At 38.0% G+C, this 20307-nt stretch overlaps 1 protein-coding gene across 2 annotated transcripts in view; it reads right to left on the reverse strand.

Moving 5' to 3' along the window:
- The window catches only part of STXBP5L (syntaxin binding protein 5L), a 184872-nt gene that overhangs the window by 105453 nt on the left and 59112 nt on the right, over nucleotides 1-20307 (reverse strand). For both annotated transcript variants that reach the window (XM_013127458.3, XM_005143026.3), the window contains exons 3-4: nucleotides 13993-14074; nucleotides 11838-11938 (exon numbers count right to left, since the gene is read on the reverse strand). In XM_013127458.3, the coding sequence (XP_012982912.2) occupies nucleotides 11838-11938; nucleotides 13993-14074 (183 nt within the window). The remainder of the gene's footprint in view (nucleotides 1-11837; nucleotides 11939-13992; nucleotides 14075-20307) is intronic.

Below are 20307 nucleotides of genomic sequence, written 5' to 3' on the forward strand. Positions count from 1 at the left end.
GAGACCAGCTGCTCTCATTTGTTATGCTTCAGTAGACAGGGACTCTGTGATTAATGGTCCTTGTTTTGCTGCAATCTGTAGTCTCTCTTCTCTTCCTGCTCATGTACTGTTTAATGAGATAATCTCAACACTGACATTACTAGCTCTATTTCTGATTTACTGGAATAATGCCTGGAGTTTATTGTGACAGAAGGAAAAGTATCCTACATCATTGCATTGGATTCTGCTTAAAGCTGACATGTGCCATGGGCAGGAAAGGGGTGGTGTGGTTTCCAAGAACCGAATGACTTAGTGCAATAGGATGGGTGCATGTTCTTCGCTGCTTTAATATATGATTGGAAATCTAATGTAACAAAGGGCAAAGGATAGATCTGAACTGGACTATGAAAAATGTCTCCAAACTCAGATTTGAAAGCTTCAAAAAATAAACCCACTGATTTCCTGTAACTAACATGAAAGCTGAAAATTCCAAATGATAAGATAGACTGTTTACACTGTCTGAACCTGTTTCCATTTTAAAAGACATCTTTGCTTGCTATTATCTAATATGGCTATGTATGAGATTAAGTTTTGGATGCATTTTTGGATCACAATATTAGACTTCTCATTTGCAATGACTAAGGCCGCTAAACACGGCTGTTTGAAGTATGGCTGTGTGGATGTATACATTTTAAAGTTTGTTATCCAAACCTGGCTTTAGAGCAATCTGGCAACACAGCTGCTATGTGAAAACAACATAACATGTTATCCTGTGTTTTCTCAAAAAAGCATAAAGCTACTGACAAACATGCTTTATTTTCTACAAAGCATTAGAAACAACAAGCCCACTGCTCAGCACATGATCTAATGTTTTCCAGCATATACCAGCATTAGGTCTACTGCTAAGAGCTGATTAAGTTACTCAGGCAGGCAATGAGAAGCGGCCAGGTGACATAAAAATTAAATCAATCAGAACATGCTTTTCTTGCCTATTGAACTAAAAACAAAACTTCACAAATTTCTTTTGCAAAATGGAATTTTGAAGAGATACCTGTTTTCTCATAGAAATAATAGAAGGAGCTACACTACAGCCAGGGTGACAACAGAGAGAGAGGTAAATTGGGAAAGTGGGTTTGTCAGGTCAGAGAGCCCTCTACTCCTTGTAGTTTTGTTAAGTCCTCAGGTTAAATGTGCTAGTTATGCATTTTCTCCAGTAGTTCTATGGGTCATGATGATTTCATGTGTGTGTCTATGCACACGTACATACATGCACACACATATGTCCATTGACACACATTCATATACATAAAGCAAATTCATGAAGTTATTTCATTAGCTGCTATGAGTAAATTTCACTTTTTAAACATTTTAACTGCTGTATTTCTAATCACATTTGGCCTACTACCAGCTAGAACCAGTGTTTTGGTGCTTTAGAGTTGAGGGAGTTCTTGTTTAAAATCCTTCACTTCATCACTTTTCACAGCCTTAGATCAAATCTCAGACTCTTTTACGTACTTGCCAAAATATTTCATGTAAAACACTATATAAAATCAAATTAATAGCTCAGGGATGGGATGAGGGGAATAGAGGCTATCCAGTACAGTTTTAGCTATAGTGAAAAGTAGAAGTGATGGGTTGTGAGTGATCTTTCAGTTTTTTAGGTCCCTGTGCTATTAAATACAGCTGCTATGTCTGAGAGTATAACAATGGCTCATAGCACATAAGCCATTTTCTGTTAATGGGCTTTTAATGCACTGCTGTGAGGAAAACATGAATTGATTTGCTATTTATTGATAACCATCAAAACAGAAAAACACTTGCCAAATTATTCATAATACTTTGTAACATCTTAAGTCCTGTACGCATGCTTTTTAAATGAAGGTATATATGTAACCTATGTAACATGGCAACTGTATTTGCTGTTTTAAGACTTTTCTGAGTGGTTATAAAAATAAAATTACTATCTACTGTGCATTGTTATTATTGTCTATTTTAAAGTCCCATTATGGAAATATAACCTTTATGTACAGAGCAGTGTAAAAATAGACCTTAACTATCTCAAACAGCTCTATTTGCCTTCAGAGAAGTTGTTTTGCAGACAGGTATAAAAGCAGATACTGTGGCATAATGCATTTTAGGACATTTTTAATTGAAATGAAGCTATAAATAATAATATAGGCAGAATCCTGGTGGACTAAAAATTACTTTGGAGAACTGTGAAAGTCACCATTAAAAAGAGATTAGAGAGTCTTAAATTCAAGGCTGGACCTGGATATAAACAGAGATATTTTTAATATTCTAGAATGAAAAATATGACCAGAATTTCTGTCACTAAAAGAGAGCATCATGTACAGATTAGAAAAGTATTGCTCGCAACTGAAGGGTCTCGATATTCCTGGAAATGGCAACCAACTGATTTCTCTTCTAAACAGTCAATGGATCAATAAAAGGTGACATCTACCCTGTGGTAATTTAATCATAGAGAAATCAACCTAGTTTTAAACCAGTCAGCTTAAGTTCTCGCAGCACTTTCTCTGCAGTGGCACCAACCCAGACTGAATTACAATTACCCAAGAAGGTAAGCATAAAAAAATTAAACCCAAGAGAAATAAAGTTAAGCCATGTTGTCATCTCTGAGGTTGTGACCGTAATATGATTACTACTTGCTCAAATATACTTAAACTCACACACTATCCAAGGTTTTGAGTTTCCAAAGGACACATTTTAAAAAGTTACAGTAAAATAGGGAAGCTAGGTCTACCAAAGGTAGGCTATTCCAGAATATTCCGTTGGTAGGATATCTAGCGTATGTCAACATTAAATACAGCATTTATAAAAAATGCTGCTATAAAATTCTATTTTTAATGTCTATTTTCCACATGATTTTACTGGAAAAGGGAATATTTTGCTGCATATTTGAGGGATTCTCAATTATTAGTTTTACAGCTCATCTTGTAATTTCTTTAATGATCTTGGTACTAAGACTAAGGGAACATCTTAGGGACACAGTATGACAAAGGAAGGACAATCTGCACAAGTAGAGTGGATGAAATAGAATGAAATTTAAAACGCAAAGGGCAAGGCCTCAAACTTCAGAGAGTAAGGACTTCTACTTGGAATTCATGATACAGAAGTGATGGGAAAAGATAATTCCAGTTTCACTTGTCTTGCTTTGCTTCTGCTCTTACAGGCTTACACTGAAAAGCAGCACTCCCTGCCAGCTAGATATACATCTGTGAAGAAGTGTAATGGGTGTATTAGTCAATCTCAGCAAGACCACAAGCAGTGATAAGATGAAACCATGTAAAAGTAAGGTGTTATTACGGTAAGCATCAGTAAACATATTCCTGCAGAAATTAAAAAAGAAAATGGTAACAATGGCAATCTCCGCAGCACAGATGGGACCCTATATAGAGTATGTTCCTTGTCTAATCATTAGGTCACAGAGTATTGATGTGAGAAGAAAGGGCAAAGAAAAGGGGATGAAGACACAAATTTAGAAAGCAAAACATGTAATCTTGATTTTTGTAGTGAAAATACTAAAAAAAAGAAGGAAAGAAAACAGCAGGTTGTGAATGGATATGAATGAGCTGTTTAACTGCAAAGGAGAGACAAGATATTTAAAATGCATGACAATTAGATACCAGAATATCATTGCAAGTGGGAATAACAGAGCCATAAAGATAAATCTAGTCTTGAAGCTGGAAGGTTTCTTGCCATCAGAAGGGTGAAATTAGCATGGAGCAATTTTCCCTAACAGGATGAGTAGACTTAAGCTTGAATAGTTATTTAATAGTGCCACAATGCTGGCTGGAAGACCACTGTGTGTGGAGTTAGTGATCTACCCAGGAGCTAACCTGAGTGGGCACAAGCCTGTGTGGCGCTGTGCTGCATATACTTTGTGGCATTTAGGCTGGGCTGTGCTGCACATACCCCTTGATCACAGGATAAATGCATCAGTTTGCCGCAACAGAGAAGCATGCAGGCAGTTCCTACTTGGTGACTGCACCACCTGCATGGCCTTGCCTTTCTCTAACAGTGCAGAAAGAAGTTCCAGTGTGAATGGCTTTTCTGCTCTGCTTGGTAGTAGAAATAATGAATAACCTGAATGACTGAAATAGGGTAAGCAGAACTATGGATGGGATCTGCACAACTGGCTGATCGGAGGAGGCCTGTTTGATGAAGCACAACTCAGGATTCCCAGCATCTACAGAAATGTAAGGCTATATATTATCCTCTCATTTTTTTATAGTGCTTGCTTTAATAAACAGCATTTTGAACAATAACTTACAGAGAACAAGTGCCTTTCTTACTGGCATCATAAGGGACCAATATCTCTTGATGCAAAACATTCTCTGCGTCTTCATTATACAAAGGGAGGTATATGAGTTGTCCAGTCTGCAACTGCAGGGAACTACAACAAGGAGGACCCTTCAGCTCCACTCCAAATGAGGCCCTCAGATTTAAGATCCATTAAAAAGAAAACCTTAGGCATCATGTGAGTTTTTATTCTCCTTTAGTGGAATTGCATATTCTCAGCAATCCATCAAATCAAACCTGCTGATTCTTGCCACCAACAAGCTAATCTTGGCTTATAATTTTGCTCTTTGTTGAGTGTTTAGCTAATGTGTGTTGAAGAACAAAAACCAAAAAAGCTTGCCCTGGGCTTCCTTTTATGTCCAAGATGTTCATCATTTCAACTAGGTTGCATACGACCTTACCAGGATGAGCTTATGGCCCTCATCAATCCTACATGTCGTATGTCCAATGAAATTTTCTATAACATGAAGTAAGACCTAAATAAGAATGTAATGTAATTTTTTAAATATGATTTTGGTTTTTTAACAGAGAAGTCAGAGGTGTGTGGTAATGACATGAACGTGATTTGGGTCAGTCTCACTGGACAAACTTTTTATCTAGTTTATGGTCTTTCTGAAGTGACATTTGACAAAGTTCACTTTCCTTCCCTGCAGTGTTAAGGCACAGCCCTATAGAGCAGACATGTTCTTTGTGAGCTTCAGGAATCTTTCCAAGCTCAATAATTGCACATGAACAACATTAACTGGTGTTGTGGTTTAACCCCTGCTGGCAACTAAGCACCACCTAGCCACTTGCTCCCTGCCCCTGACAGGATGGGGGAGAGAATCAGAAGGGTAAACACGAGAAAACTCCTGGGTTGAGATAAAGACAGTTTAACAGGTAAAGCAAAAGCCATGCACGTAAGCAAAGCAAACCAAGGAATTCATTCACTGCTTTCCATGGGCAGGGGGGTGTTCAGCCATCTGCAAGACAGCAGGGCTCCAGCATACAACAGTTTCTTGGGAAGACACATACCATCATCCCAAATGTCCCCTGTCCTGTCCCCGCCCTTTCCTTATTCTTCTCCCAGCTTTATATGCTGAGCACAGCACCATGTGGTTTGGAATATCCCTTTGGTCAGTTGGGATCAACTGTCCCTGTTGTGTCCCCTCCCAACTCTTTGTGCACCCCCAGCCACTTGCTGGTGGGGTGGGGTGAGAGGCAGAGGTGGCCTCAGCAGTTATTAAAACATCACTGTTTTATCAACACTGTTACCAGCACAAATCCAAAACACAGCCCCAGCCTAGCTAATATGAAGAAAATAACTCCATGCCAACAAAACCCACCAGCTATTGAAATGCCTGAGCATCATACTTTCAAAAAGTGACAAGCACCGATGCAAGACCATGCCACACATATTTAATATGTATTTATGCATCTCAGGTCCGTGCTGTCTTCACACTTCAACACACACTTCATAAGGCAATAAAAAATTAATACACCTGCACAAGCAAGTTCTGTGAGAACTTCCTCAAGATGTGGAAGCGAATGTCAAACAGCAGCATGGCTTCTTTTGCTTTCCTCAGGTTTTGCCATTATCAAACCAAGAAAGTTTAAATCCTTTCCATAAGCTGTGGCAGGACTGCATGGTGAAATATTGCTTTATATTTGAATTCTGTGGTTCTTTGGAATAGCTAAATGCTGCACCACACCATGTAATCAGACTGTTTTGTGGCTGTGCAACTGCACTGAACCTAACAACTACTTTCACGCTTGATGACAGATCTCTGACTGCAAGTCAGAAAGTACATAAACAGAGTTCACAGTTATACAGTATGAACCAGGAGGCTCATTTATGAGCAGGCAAGGTATCACAGGAATTCAGTTCCTTGAGCAGCCAATGAGACAGATCATCTAAGTTTAGTAACTCACAAGTCCCTAAGACACACGCAAACAGATACAGGTATGCTGAGACTGCGCAACCAGTCACTGTCATTCACTCAATAGCCTCTTGCTGTCATTTTGATGAGGTGAGCTCTTAATAAAACAGAACACAAAATCCTGCAAAGATACAGCAAGAATGAATATGGAATAACACAGAAAAGTCACCAGATCAAAACCCACCTGTCTTTATTCTTTGATTCCAAGCATTGCAGTAATACTTTCTATTATCTTGTTCAAATACTGCAAAATCTCAGATGTAATAGTCAGCTTTCTAATTAACAGTAAGTTACAGCTAACTGAGAATTGCTTTAAAAGTCACCCACTTAAAGGGCTCCTCTTCCTCTGTGCCAAGATACCCTCAACACCAAAGAATGTGTTACAGATCAGAACTTCAAAGCCGGTTATAGATTCTGTCACCCTGTGATACCCCTGCAGAAGGTCACTTATACTGTCACGGCATTAGTGCACAGTATGTGCAGCTGGATTTAAAGATCCGAAATAACTATCTTAATGTATGCTGAGTATAAGTTAGTGGATAAACTGCTGTAGTGCTCCTTGCTCACTTGTAACACAACAATCAGCACTGGCTAGAAGAAGAAAAAGAGGACGGCTATTTCCTATGTCAGTCAACACAACTGAAGCTAGCTCAGCTTTTGAATGACAAGAGATGAGCTATGTTCCTAAGTGAAACAAGTGCATGCAGGCCTAAAGGGCCTGGATTTCTCACTAATCTTTGCTGGTTTTTCCTATCCCAGTTGCACTAATCTTATATGGGAAAGCTATGTAAACTGGTGTATAATTAAATCTATACTTGCTGAAGTCTGCTGTCACTATATTAAAAATAACTAAGGCCTATAATAGTTTCCAGCGGTTCTTTGCATCAGACAGAGACAGTTCCAGTAACTGAGTTACTTATTTTGCCTAAAATGTCTACTGAAGATGAATATGTCATCTCCTATGACATCAGGAAAGCAGGGATTAACATAAAGAATATCACCATAATGTTAACCTTCAGAAATACTGAAGTGATTCTTGTACAGTCTTTCCAGAGGTTAAAAAAATTTACCTGTCCATTCCATTTGTATATGGAAAGGTAAATCGTATATTATCAGTCATATGCTACTGTCAAGCATCTCTTTGAGTAACTGTGTTATCATTACAGCTTTTGGCACAGGGCTGAGCACTGAGACACATTGCTTACATTTAGATTTTCTTTAAGGTTCTTAATGCATTGTATTCCGTTCCAATTGTAGCAATAAAAATGAAATATTACAACCTTGTATTTTGATATCAGGCAAAACCATATAATTTGCAAAAAGTCCAGAGCTTTACACCGTAGAACAAAAATACGTTTGCCATTATGCCTCATTCTTCAGGGCTCCTTCTATGCATGATCCAAAGAGGCACTTTGTAAAGGAGAGACAAGTTAATGCTTATTTTGCACCATCATTAGTTTAACACTAGGTCACAAGAAGAAAAAAAATACCTGGAGAGGTTGCAAAGTATGATTTAATGGCTACAGAGGTGCATTTTCTGAGTGAATTATTATTCCTAAACCATTCAGTGTTTTAATACTGGATGCTACATGATAAGTGAAATATAACCACTGTGCTGCATTAAAGAGTTCTTTAGTCTTTACACTAATGTTGTTACCAAGACTTAAAGAAAAATACAGATATGGTTATCAGTTTTGTTGAAAACAAGGAGAAATATATATATTGTATACACCTGGCAAAATTTGACCCAAGTAGTTGAATAAACATACACAGAAACACTGCTAAGAGCAGATTTTAGTCCATCATCCTGCAATCTTAAATGTCAAGAAGCAGAAGCAAGTTGCAATTTAAACAGTTCAACCATATGAAGACTGGTGCAGTGAGTAATAGCCAAAGCCTTAAGCAGCAGTCATCCATCTAACAGAATCTAAAAGTTGCATGGTTCACACATCAAATATTTTAAACCCCTGAATAAAATGATTCTACATGAAAGCTGATTAACTTAGGTCAAATTAATCAAGAGTTTGGACTAATACAACCTTTGACAGTCTAAACTGTACGGCCCTCTTCAATAGCTGCTTTCTGAAAACATGCACCAGGATTTTAAAACCTCTTCTCTGCCACTAAGCATTTCTCCCTACTTAAGAAACATCAAAACCAACCCATTCACTGTGTCACAAACTTAAGACCAAAGACCATCTCTCCTCAGTATAAATCTTGCCTCCCCTTAATCTCCCCCTGCAAGAGGATTAAAATAAAATAAAATATTAACAGTTCCAACTCTGAAGAAAACTTAAGTTTTGGAAGAACAAACCTTGGAATTTCTTGAAGAAAATTAATTTTTTATCTTACAGCCTCCCCAATTCCCTTACACCCATTTTGCTCCAAATTTCTTATAGTTAAGGCAACCATTATTAGCTATTTCTCTGAGCATCACATAATTTATAACTTCTGTGCTCTAGCACAAAACATATTCAGAAAAAAAGAGGAAACTCTCTTTCAGACCTAGTTCTGTTAAGCATATATAGAGAGAAATGTTCCAAATTAATGAGAGGGTGAATTAGGATTTTAGCCCTACTTTTTTGCTACTTGCCCAAAGGCTTATGTTGAGTTTTATATCCTAAATATGTAATCAAGCTTAGAAAATTGAGTTAGATTAATTGAAATTAATTGGTATGTACATTAAAAGAAAAGATAATAAATATCAAAAGAAGCATGGGCAGTGGGTGGATGGAAGTGACCCTGCCCCTCTACTCTGCTCTCGTGAGACCCCACTTGCCGCACTGTGTGCAGTTCTGGGGTCCTCAACGTAAAAAGGACATGGAGCTGTTGGAGCAAGTCCAGAGGAGGCCATGAGGATGATCAGGGACTGGAGCACCTCCCATATGAAGAGAGGCTGAGAAAACTGGGGCTGTTCAGCCTGGAGAAGAGAAGGCTGCGTGGAGACCTCATAGCAGCTTCCAGTGTCTGAAGGGGGCCTATAAAGATACTGAAGAAGGGACTCTTCATCAGAGACTGTAGCAATAGACCGGGGGGTGATGGGTTTAAAATGAAACCAAAGAAGTTCAGGATAGATAAAAGGAAGAAGTTCTTTAGTGTGAGGGTGGTGAGGCACTGGAATGGGTTGCCCAAGGAAGCTGCAAAAAATGCTCCATCCCTGGTGGTGTTCAAGGCCAGATTGGACAGAGCCTTGGGTGACATGGTCTAGTGTGAGGTGTCCCTGCCCATGGCAGTGGAGTTGGAACTGGATGATCTTAAGGTCCTTTCCAACCCTAAGCATTCTGTGATACTATGAAAAATTACAAGATCTCATTCTGGAGCCAAGTGCCTGAATACAAAACCCCAGAAACTCAGGGTAGTGCTAGTCAATAATGAGAAGAACGGAACTGCCTACAAAGTTATTTCTTCATACTTTTTGAAAACTCCTTTTTAATTTAAAACTGGACTCTCTGCTTTGACAATATTATACAGAGTTGTATCAGGGTATTTGCCTCATAGCCTTTGATACGCTAATAAAAATTAAGTGGCAGCAATTGCAACAGTTACTGAAAATATGCATGAAACAATATTTGTTTTTTTACTCACAACTTACTAAGAGTTATATTTACTTATACTGAAACTTTGATAAAAGGCCATATAGCTAGCTATGCATTTGCTCCAAATAATTACAGCCTCATATCTGATTAAAAACCTCAGTCCAAAAATGTCATTGCACTAAATTTGGCTTTATGCAGTTTCCAGTATTCCAAAATAACTTGCTTCCAAATATTTTCCCCAATGCTTTAGGCTGTCAGAAGCAAAAGAAGATTTAGACAAATGTGATGACACAAATGTTGCTCTCAGCAATGCCTAAATGTGTGTGACTCTAATTTATCAAGAAATTCTGATAGCATTTGGACCAAGATACCACGCTAGTGTCTCTGAAGAGAAATGACAGGCAAACTGCTGAACAGACACTGCATTCTTATAAGTATTGATCCCTTAGGTTGTATGGCAGGTTGCTGGCTGGGAGAGCTAGACCAGAATGTACTGGAATAAATTCTACAAGTCAGATTTATCAATGACAAACTGTGGATAATGTACCTGCATGGTGAGAATACCAAGATTAAAATATTTCAACGTGTGTAAAATGATAACTTACTGTTCAGAAGCAGCTAGCATATGGACATGGCATTTTAGCTTTTCATCTTCCCCCACGCAGTCCCAAAACACTGCATATACTTTTGCTATAGGTTCTATTAATTTGGAATCAGGATGCAGCAGGGGTTTAGACTGGATATAAGGAAGAAATTCTTTACTGTTAGGGTGGTGAGGTACTGGAATGGGTTGCGCAGGGAGGTTGTGAATGCTCCGTCCCTGGCAGTGTTCAAGACCAGGTTGGACGAAGCCTTGGGTGATATGGTTTAGTGTGAGGTGTCCCTGCCCATGGCAGGGGGTTGGAACTGGATGATCTTAAGGTCCTTTCCAACCCTAACTATTCTATGATTCTATGTATATTTTCTAGATTATTATGTAGTTCTTCCCACACCAAAACCTGCAACTTGGTGGCATTTAAGTGCAAGCATGACATGTAATAAACAAGGAAAATGTCTATTTCCATAATAATTTTCAGACTTGCTGCAGTTAAAGTTTTGATGACCCTGTTTACTTCACAGCTCTGGTAAAGTACTGGTATCTTTCACCACTACACAAGCGTATATATATATATAGCATAAATATCTAAAAGAAGTTGCTGTGCCTTAATAAACACTGAATGTACATCTTAAGAAAATGACAATATCTCTGAAACCTCCACTCTAAACCATACTATGTATTATATCTATGTATTTTATCTATGTATTCAAACTTCAAAAGCGTCCATGCCAAAGACAAACTACAGAATAACTGTATTGCCCAAGGACTCTCAACTGCTGCATTTCTGCACTGAATTTTGCTCTGCTGACCTAATTCCTTAATAGAAACACAGAACTTGTTTGTATTATTAGTAGAAAGGTAGCATTCAAACTCCGTAATATTGCACCAGGTTTTACTTGGGTAACCAGATACAGACTGAGGTGCTCAGCTTCTGTTTGAGTCTGAAAATCATAACCACTCATTTGACTTATTATCAGTAGGGATTTCTACAATTAGATACTGACAAAACAGAAATTAGAGAAGCAGTCTCTGATTCATTTGTCATTTGCCAGTTTCTCAGATCCACAACTTATTTCTGCCCAACTTCCAGTATTTTACGATTTAAAACCCTTTCAAGGTAAAGAAAATAATTATTTCCCCAATACAGGCAGCTGAGGTACTCTGGCTAGAACTGAACAACAGGTCAGCTGAAAGGACCACAGTGCTTGTGTCTAGTCATAAGGAAAATAAATACGCTAGTGTCACAGCACTTAATGCAAAAAGAAGGTAAAATGAAAAACATTTTGACAAAAAGCAGACAAAATTTGTCTTGTTCTGAGAAGGCTGCAGGAAGTGAGGTTTTGTTCTATGGAAACAAGACTCAGACAATGGAAAACTATATCTACCTTTAGAAAGACAAACTAATAAGCATCTATTATCAGAAATCCAGAAAGTAAGCTTGGTTTTTGAAAAAAATAATACATTTATTCTGTCAGATAGTCTTACCTTTCCCTGTTAAATTTCAGAGAATGTAGGATAGCTGGTCGCTTCTGTCGGAGATTCCACAAATGAAGTGCATCATCTGCACTTGCACTGACCAAAGCACCCTAGAACAGACAAAATACAGCACAACATATTACTTTTCTGCAAATCCTGTCTTATTTTTCAGTGATCCTGACTCATAATGATTTACCTATAGAAAATGATACAGTTTATGGAAAATATTTGCTCTCTTCTAGGAAAAAAAATATATTCTACTGTAAATAATAGTCAATTTGAATTGATCTGGTAAATGTAAATATTTCAAATGAGTTCAAGATCAGCCAAAGTTAAATCAAAACTCCATCAATTTAAAACTTTATAGTAAGGTTACATGTGAAGGTACATGTGAACTTTCATGTATTTCCACATAAGCATAGAGATAATGAAATGGAGAACAGACAACATTTACTTAAAAGGGGGGTGTGAAGGGTATCTAAAGGATAAAGGGATTAGTGCACACACTGTCACACAAGTGATGGTGCCAAGCACAGTTCAGCAATCTTATCAAGACAACATGAAATTCAGAAGTGGAACTGCAAACAGAAAATGCAGGCAAGAACACAGGGTCAGGTAGAAGGGGGAGAAGACCCAGGAAAGAGTAAGAGATGTAGACAAAAGGAGAGTCTTTATCACAGATAAATACTCTGAAGACTGGTTCTGCTTCTGGTGCCCCCAAAATGGGCATCTTCCAAAGTCCAGACTTCTACCTGCCTGGGCAGCTTGATGTGAAGTTACTCTACCTCCTGTCTACTTTCTCCTCACCATGGGACAGTGATGCCATGTGAAAATGGACTGCAGAGGAAGCTCCCTACTGCTGCTGCAGTGATTTACTACATTTACACCTCAGATCAGTTCTAATACAAAAGATCCATCCCTGTGTATTATTATGGCAGAGAGGAATTAGATATTGCCCAAACAAAAGACAATGCTGTATTCTGAGGAAATGTGAGGATGTAACTGAAAAGATCAGTTCATACCAACTATGATAAACTTCTCTTTTTGCAGCTTAGATTTCCTTCCTAATCCTAGCAACTGTTCTTTTCAATGTTGACATATGCAGGTGAGACTTCTCTAACTCAGTATAATCCATGCTTTAGTTCTCATCTCCCAAAGAGTTTGGACCAGTGTCAGAGGGAATCTGCACCACAGAAATCAAATTAATCTTATGTATTAGGGGTTCTAGGGATCACCTAATAAAAAGAAAGAACAATGATGTAAACCTTGGCCTCCCTGTTTTCATCCCTGCCTTCCTCTAAAGAATTCCACTGGACTGTTTCTGAAGTTTCAGTCCCACCTCCTCAGTTTCTGTGGTTCAGGCAGTTTCTCCAAACAAAGGTATGAAAAAAAAAAATTTTCTCAGATTTAAAAAACTGCAAAACTAAAACTTTTTTACTGAGAAGCTCTAAGATGTTCATGCTTAGAAAGAGGACTTGAAACTATCAAAAGTGTTCCCTTAAATCATGGGAGAAAAATGAGTTAAAACTGAACTATGACTAGCTTATCATTTGGACAAGTTAAGAGGTTCTAGGAAAAACAAACAAAACAGGTCTATATGCTCCAGAAAGTCTCTTGACTGTTACCATCTCTAGAGATATTCTGCACAGAGGATGCTATAATCTGTCACTGTTTCTTCATGTTGTCTGAACTTGATTTTGACAAACCATTTGCAAAAATTAAGCATGCTGATTTGATTGATGACCCCTGCAATTGCTTTTCCTTGTTTCAAGTAGAAGCATATTCCCAAATATTGAGTTTTCAGCCAATAACCATCAATATATTTCCATAGAAAGATTTACCTCATTTATTAATTTCTATTTGAATCAAAACTGTGCAGCATATTTCGTAATTTAATGGATTTTACATCTACATGAACACATTCATATATTAATTGCCTTTTGTTCAGTACTTCATACTGATGTATATGAAGGCAATACTTTCCCCTACATGCAGTCCCATAAATAATCTTCTAAAAGGCTGTATGGTGAATGTCCTCTGGAGGTATGCCACTTATTTGTTGGCACAATTTGTCAATGTGAAAGTTATATCACTCAATTACAAGACATGAATTGACTTATTGAACTAAATTCATATAGAAGAATCTGAATAAGTATGTCCTTACCTCATTGATTAAGAACTGGAGCTGCAGAACTGCAGCACCACTTTCATGCTGGCAGTAGCAATCAACACCAGGCCTGCCCAATCTGTTGGTATCACAGTCAAGGACTCTAAGATTCCTGTTATCACCAGGAGTGGGGGGGGAAGGAAATAACTACCAATTAAATTCTAATTAACCTCTAATTAACCTCAATTCTTCTTGCTTTCTGTAAAACAAAAGGAGTCATGCTGACTTGTCACTGCTCTAATGAAAGCACCAACATCAGCAGGCTGAAACATATGCAGCTGTGAGTGATCTCTTCTTCCCTGTATTTTTTCTGCCTGTGAAAAAAGGTATATGAATTAACACAAAAATTCAGCAGGATACATCTTAAATATCTTTTTACACATTACTGATTCATATACACATAAATATATCACATTTATGTACTTATCAAGACGTTATAAAATTAATAATAACAGTTCTGTAGCAGCCTTTCTTTTTTTAATCTGAGAGAATGCTTTTTAGAGTGCATCATTTCACACTTCAAGCTCACATGTTACTATTGCTCTGTCTCATCAACAGAAGCACAATGCAGTGAAATGCAGAGTTACCCAAGTCTAGCTATGAACTACATTACCTAATCCAATCCACAGTTTGAGTCAAACTACTTAACACTGCTTCTGGCAACCCAGATAGTTCACTTGGAATCAATGTAGACACACTGCTTTGCAGCAGTATCTTCTTGTCCAGATATATCATGAATGTAGCTTTCTCCCTGTTCCCTTTGGGTCTTTTTCTCTGCATGCTGAATTGCCATCTCCCTAACTCAAATGGGACTATTCCCACCTGGATCAGAGACTTTAACAAGAAAATGCTGTTGCAGGAAATTATCAAAGATAAAAAGTAAAACAAGAGAGGAATATGAAATATGTTATTAACAAACATGTTGTATGAAACCTTACGCATTCAAACATCAAGATTATGATCAGAAACAAGATTTTACAACATAAAACCTATCTACTTGTTATATTTAATCATGGAACCATAGAATTCCTTAGGTTAGAAAAGAGATTTAAGATCATTGCATTGACCCATAAACCACCACTAAGCCATGGCTCTCTAAGAGCCACGTCTGCACATCTTTTAAGTACCTCCAGGGACAGTGACACCACTGCTGCCCTGGGCAGCCTGTTCCAATGCTTGAGCACCCTTTGGGTGAAGAAACTATTCCTAAGCTCCAGACTAATCCTCCCTTGGGGCAGCTTGAGGCCATTTCCCCTTGTCCTGTCCCTTGCTCCTTGGGAGAAGAGACCAACCCCACCTCACTCCATCCTCCTGTCGGGCTGTTGTAAGGAGCGATGAGGTCCCCCCTGAGCCTTCTCTTCTCCAGCCTAAACTCCCCCAGGTCCCTCAGCCATCACACTGTGCTCCAGGCCCTGCACCAGCTCCATTGCCCTTCTCTGGCCCCGCTCCAGCACCACCATGTTTCTCTTGTAGTGAGGGACCCAGAACTGAACACAGCATATTGTAAATTCCTGAACACAGAAGTGCCAACTGAGCACCCATACTGCAGGCAAGTGTCAGAAACTTTACTTCCCCTTTCACAGGTGAAGATACTTGCAGTAAACTATTCTAAAATTGGCCTCAGGAAAGTAGAATCCATAGATTGGCAAATGCGAGGGTGAAAACTTTAAAATATTAAACAATTGTTTTTCCAGTTGTTAAAAAAGCAGTTCAATGGAGACCATTGACCTTAACAGACCTGAACTCTACTCCTGATGTTGTCAACGCTCTACTGCATAACTTCAGGGTGAAAAAAAAGTACCTTTTCTTCCCTGTGCTTTCGTTTCCCTATTTGTAAGGTGGAGATAGTATTTTACATAAGAATACAATATCTCCTTTGAGAGTGATCTCAGTGCACTGGTATTTCCAGATGAAAAGCTGTGTATGAAACATCATTACAGGACAACAAGGTGAAAAAGTACTGGAAGTAGCTCTATTTGCAACTTGTCCCCAAAATGTGGTCCTGAATACAACCATAACCAATCAAATAATAGAAACCTGTGCATCATTTAAACAACCTGTTTAAAATGGACAATAAAGACAAATGTCGAGGATACTTTTTAAGGGTTGACGGTAATTCTCTGGCCCATTCTGAATGAGTGCTCTGTGGCACTCTTTTTTTATATCGTTCCCCACTACTTGTTGTAAAGTGAGAGGAAGCAAAACTGGCACTAAACCCAAAAGGGATTTCAAACCAAGTGGAAGTTTTAAGAGGTAAGTGATCTCCCTTTAACTTAAGCTTTACATTCAGTATAAATACATGGTACTAGCTAATGACTGTTCTTAATGAAAATTACACTAGTATTGCCCTGATTAAGCTGCTGTCGCCCTTCAGCGTAAGTATCATGCTAAGTCAGTTCTCTAGGAAATATCCTAACAGAGTAGATGATTTCATTCAGTGTGTCACAAAGAAAGCACTCTCCAGTAATTCACATTTATTTGCATAAGTGTTCAGACTGAAATACTTCACAAATTACTAGAATAAGAGAGAAATTGTGCCGTCTGAGTCAGTCTGGCCAATTGCCCTGAAGTAAGGACTGGTGCTTAAATAGCAGCTTTCTTACTGACTGATGGTGGTTTTCAAACATTCTGGGAGCTGCAGTGAGGTCCTTTCAGTAGAAGTAGCTGGAGAGATATTATGACTTGGCACATGCTCTTGCACTTTAGTTCATCTTCTGAAATTCTGTGCTTTGCTGCCAAGCATGGAGGACTGCAACCTTACCTTATTAAATCTTTTCATACCAGCGAACTCCAGCAGGACACAGAGCAGAAGTAGCTACAGTACAGGCTTCTGACTGAATTTATTCTTTTACTTTTGCTTTTTTTGTTAAATAATGATGCTGCTATCAGGCAGAGTGGAATATCTCTGAGGATATTAAAAGGGGGGACTAACACAGAAGCATCTGAATACCTTGAAGCAGACATCGTGGGTTTCAAGGATAAAAACCCGTCACCATCTTCTCTCTCATCAGTGTGTTGGATCTCCCAGAGGCTTTCACAGACATGCCAGATTATCCTAACTTATACATAAGAAGGAAAAAGATGAAAACTAAGTCTGGATATCTGTGGAGATCTAGAGTGAAACAAGTAAAATCAGAATTACATGCATCGAGAAGTGAAACTGTGACAGCAGTAACAGTCTAATGGAAAAATGATCTTCCTGAAAAAAAAACGTTTAATCCTAGGTTTAATATCTATATATGTGAAGTAGGGTATTTTGCTCTGTATCCTTTGGTATGCAGCAGTTTTTTACAGAGTATTTCAACGTCTTGTTATTCAAAACCTTATCATTATTTTATGGGGGAAAAAAATTGAATTCAGCTTCCCAGATGAAGACATCTATGACAGCATAATACATTATTAATAAAGAGTTCACAGTCTCATGTCTTGAGCCATTTCATCACAAGTTAATTTCCACTTCCAAACATTACAAACCAATTCAGATCTTTCCTACAAGTCCTTTTGGTCACAGTATATATCTGATATTCCCATGTCATATTCATACTCATCTTGAATGCCTGATATCAAAGTACATGCATATATGGGTATTTTTTACTAGAAACCAAAGTTACCAGTGAATGACTGCATACATAGGAGAGGTATCAATGGGCAATGCTTCTCATAAGCCTGATCCATGACCAAACTTTCCACAGCATGCCACAGCTTCCGTGACTCGTTTTTACTACATGGTACATACAGATCTGATGCCTCTCATTCTTCTCAGTGGTTAGTACTAATGGCATCTGAAGACTTGAAAGTCTTAAGTGTTAGCTGAGAACCAAAAGTGCAGATACGTCAGAACTGACTGGAGTTGAGACCAGTGTTACCTGCAGTAGATATTCTTAGGACCATAAGGGTAAGACATGTTTTTCTTCATTAAGATGGCAATTCTTTACTAGTGTCAGATTAAATCTTTCTCCAGGAACAAGGACTGCAGTCTGATTCGTTCCTCCTTGCAAGGCAGAGGAACTGAAGCCATATCATAAAGGACCTCCTGCCAAAGCATGCCAAGCAGCTAACAAACATCCTGTGCTGAATAAAAACTGCTAAATTACATATGGCATCCTTTTCAAAACCAAAATTCTCCCGTAGAAGAAAATGATACCAAGCTATGTATTTTTCAACCACTTAACTTCTTCCATGACTAAAACTAATCTATGTAAGGCAATGAGCACTAAATTAAGGGGTTATAATTATTATGCAGAAATCAGGGTCTCACATCCACTGATTTATTAAAAGACACACTTAAATCAGGCAATACCTATTTATAGCCTCTCCTTTAAAACATTTGGGAATTGTGGGGTGCTGCTTGAAGAAGTCCTGTCATCTGATCTGCACTGACTGGTACATGTTTGAGTAGGAATATGCAGCACCCTAAAAGCAGATGCTTGTGGGCTGGTGTTACTCCATTACATAAACCAACTGTAAAATTGATTTAGTGTGTAACTGGAATACAGAACAGCTTCTTCTTGCAGAAGACCTATGCCACTGCGTGATTTCTCTGTTGGAAACCCACTAATTATTTAGCCAAATAATTACTAGAATGGTTGAAGAATTCAAACATACCACTAGCCAACTATAACCACGGGGTTAGTCAGTTGTATCTGGGTCACAGGATGCATTTTGTCAAAACATCACCATTATGAGAACATCATCTTTATCAACTAGATTTGTAATTCGGAACATAGCTACTTTCAGTTCCTGGAATATAGTTTTACAGTTCCTTTGTGGAATTTCTGTAAATCTCACATACATTTATTTTCTGTCTAATAAGGAAAGCGTATATATTGGGTCAAATAAATGGCGTGGCCCTAGGTTTTGTACCTCAAATGGTCTTCAAATGGAGTTTTTCTCTCTTTTCATGAAATACTCTATCTTTGTGATTTCTGAAGCATATTGCTCCAGCGTTCACTTCTCCTCACTATTAAGAATGTCATGCTATATGTAGAATCAATACATTTAGCTTCAGTTTCAAGCCTTTGGATCTCATTATGCCTTTATGTGCTAAATTAAATAACTTCCTCCCAGCAGAAATTTCCTGCTTTGAAACTGTGATCAAGCTGTATCTTATCCATCTTCCGCATAAATAAAACCAAAATACCCTGAGCTCCTTTATTTTCATGTCACAGCAATTTTGTTAGCTCTTGAATGGCTCTCATGGGGTTTTTTAATACAGATTTTAGAATATGTGCTCAACTTCCAGTACAAAAAGAGCTACGCATCATTTGGAAATGGTTTCTTTAAGATAATGTAAAAATGTATATGGCATTTTATGATTTGTTAAATTCAATACAGTCTTCATGTGTTTGACACCTCTTAATTATCTTAACAAATTGGGAAATTACATTTGTATGGTTTTTGAGATGTCCCCATTGCTTTTCCAAAAATAAGCACCCACTTACGAAGCTTCATTCTGTTAAATACATGTAGCTGAGCTCACTGAATTCCTTAAAAAGAATATGCAATTTAATCCTAGCTTTATGGCCTTCTATTTGCTGTGCATTCACTGGACAGTGCTTCATTAAACAACTTTTAGTGGGTTTTGTTTAAAATATAGAAGGATTCAGTTTTACAATGAGCTTCACTGTAACTTGAGTTCATTCATCTGATAATAAAGATCTCTTCTTTTTTTCCCCTTCACTGTGGAAAGATGGAATCTCTCAGGATGCTAAGTGTGATGTATTTTATAAATACAGACCTTTTTGGCACTGGTAAAAGCAAGCTTTTGGTCTACAATAAACTTTGCCTTATTTATTTCTCTTGACATAGATTTCTCTGTTCGTGCATACAAATGAAGTACGCATTCATCTCAGGAACAGCTAAATATCCATTATGATATATATAGGCAGAAAAAAATGCTTTCAGCAAGTTTGATTTCTTCCAGGTTAAAGCCCTCATGGGTAGCTTGCATTTAATGGCAAGTCTATATATATAGACTACAGTTGGATAGCTGAATGAATGCTGTGAAAAATATGACCATTTATTCAAGTAACATGCAAATTCACATCAACACTATTCACAGTTTTTTTGATTCCTATGATTTTAGAAGCTATTTTAATTCCCAAAATATCTGCAGATACCACAAGAATTACCAGCACTTATAGGGCTATATATTTTCATCGCTTTGTGAGACCGCCTTTCAGATCTTTGTCATTTTGGGAATCATCTGCTCTGGAAACAGAATATGAATACAATCACCATGTGACTGAACCCAATCAACCCTAAACCCGAAATAGCAAATTGTGAAAAGCAGAGGTAATGACTCTAGCACTG

Source organism: Melopsittacus undulatus, chromosome 2 (genome assembly GCF_012275295.1).
Source record: "Melopsittacus undulatus isolate bMelUnd1 chromosome 2, bMelUnd1.mat.Z, whole genome shotgun sequence".
NCBI lineage: Eukaryota > Metazoa > Chordata > Aves > Psittaciformes > Psittaculidae > Melopsittacus > Melopsittacus undulatus.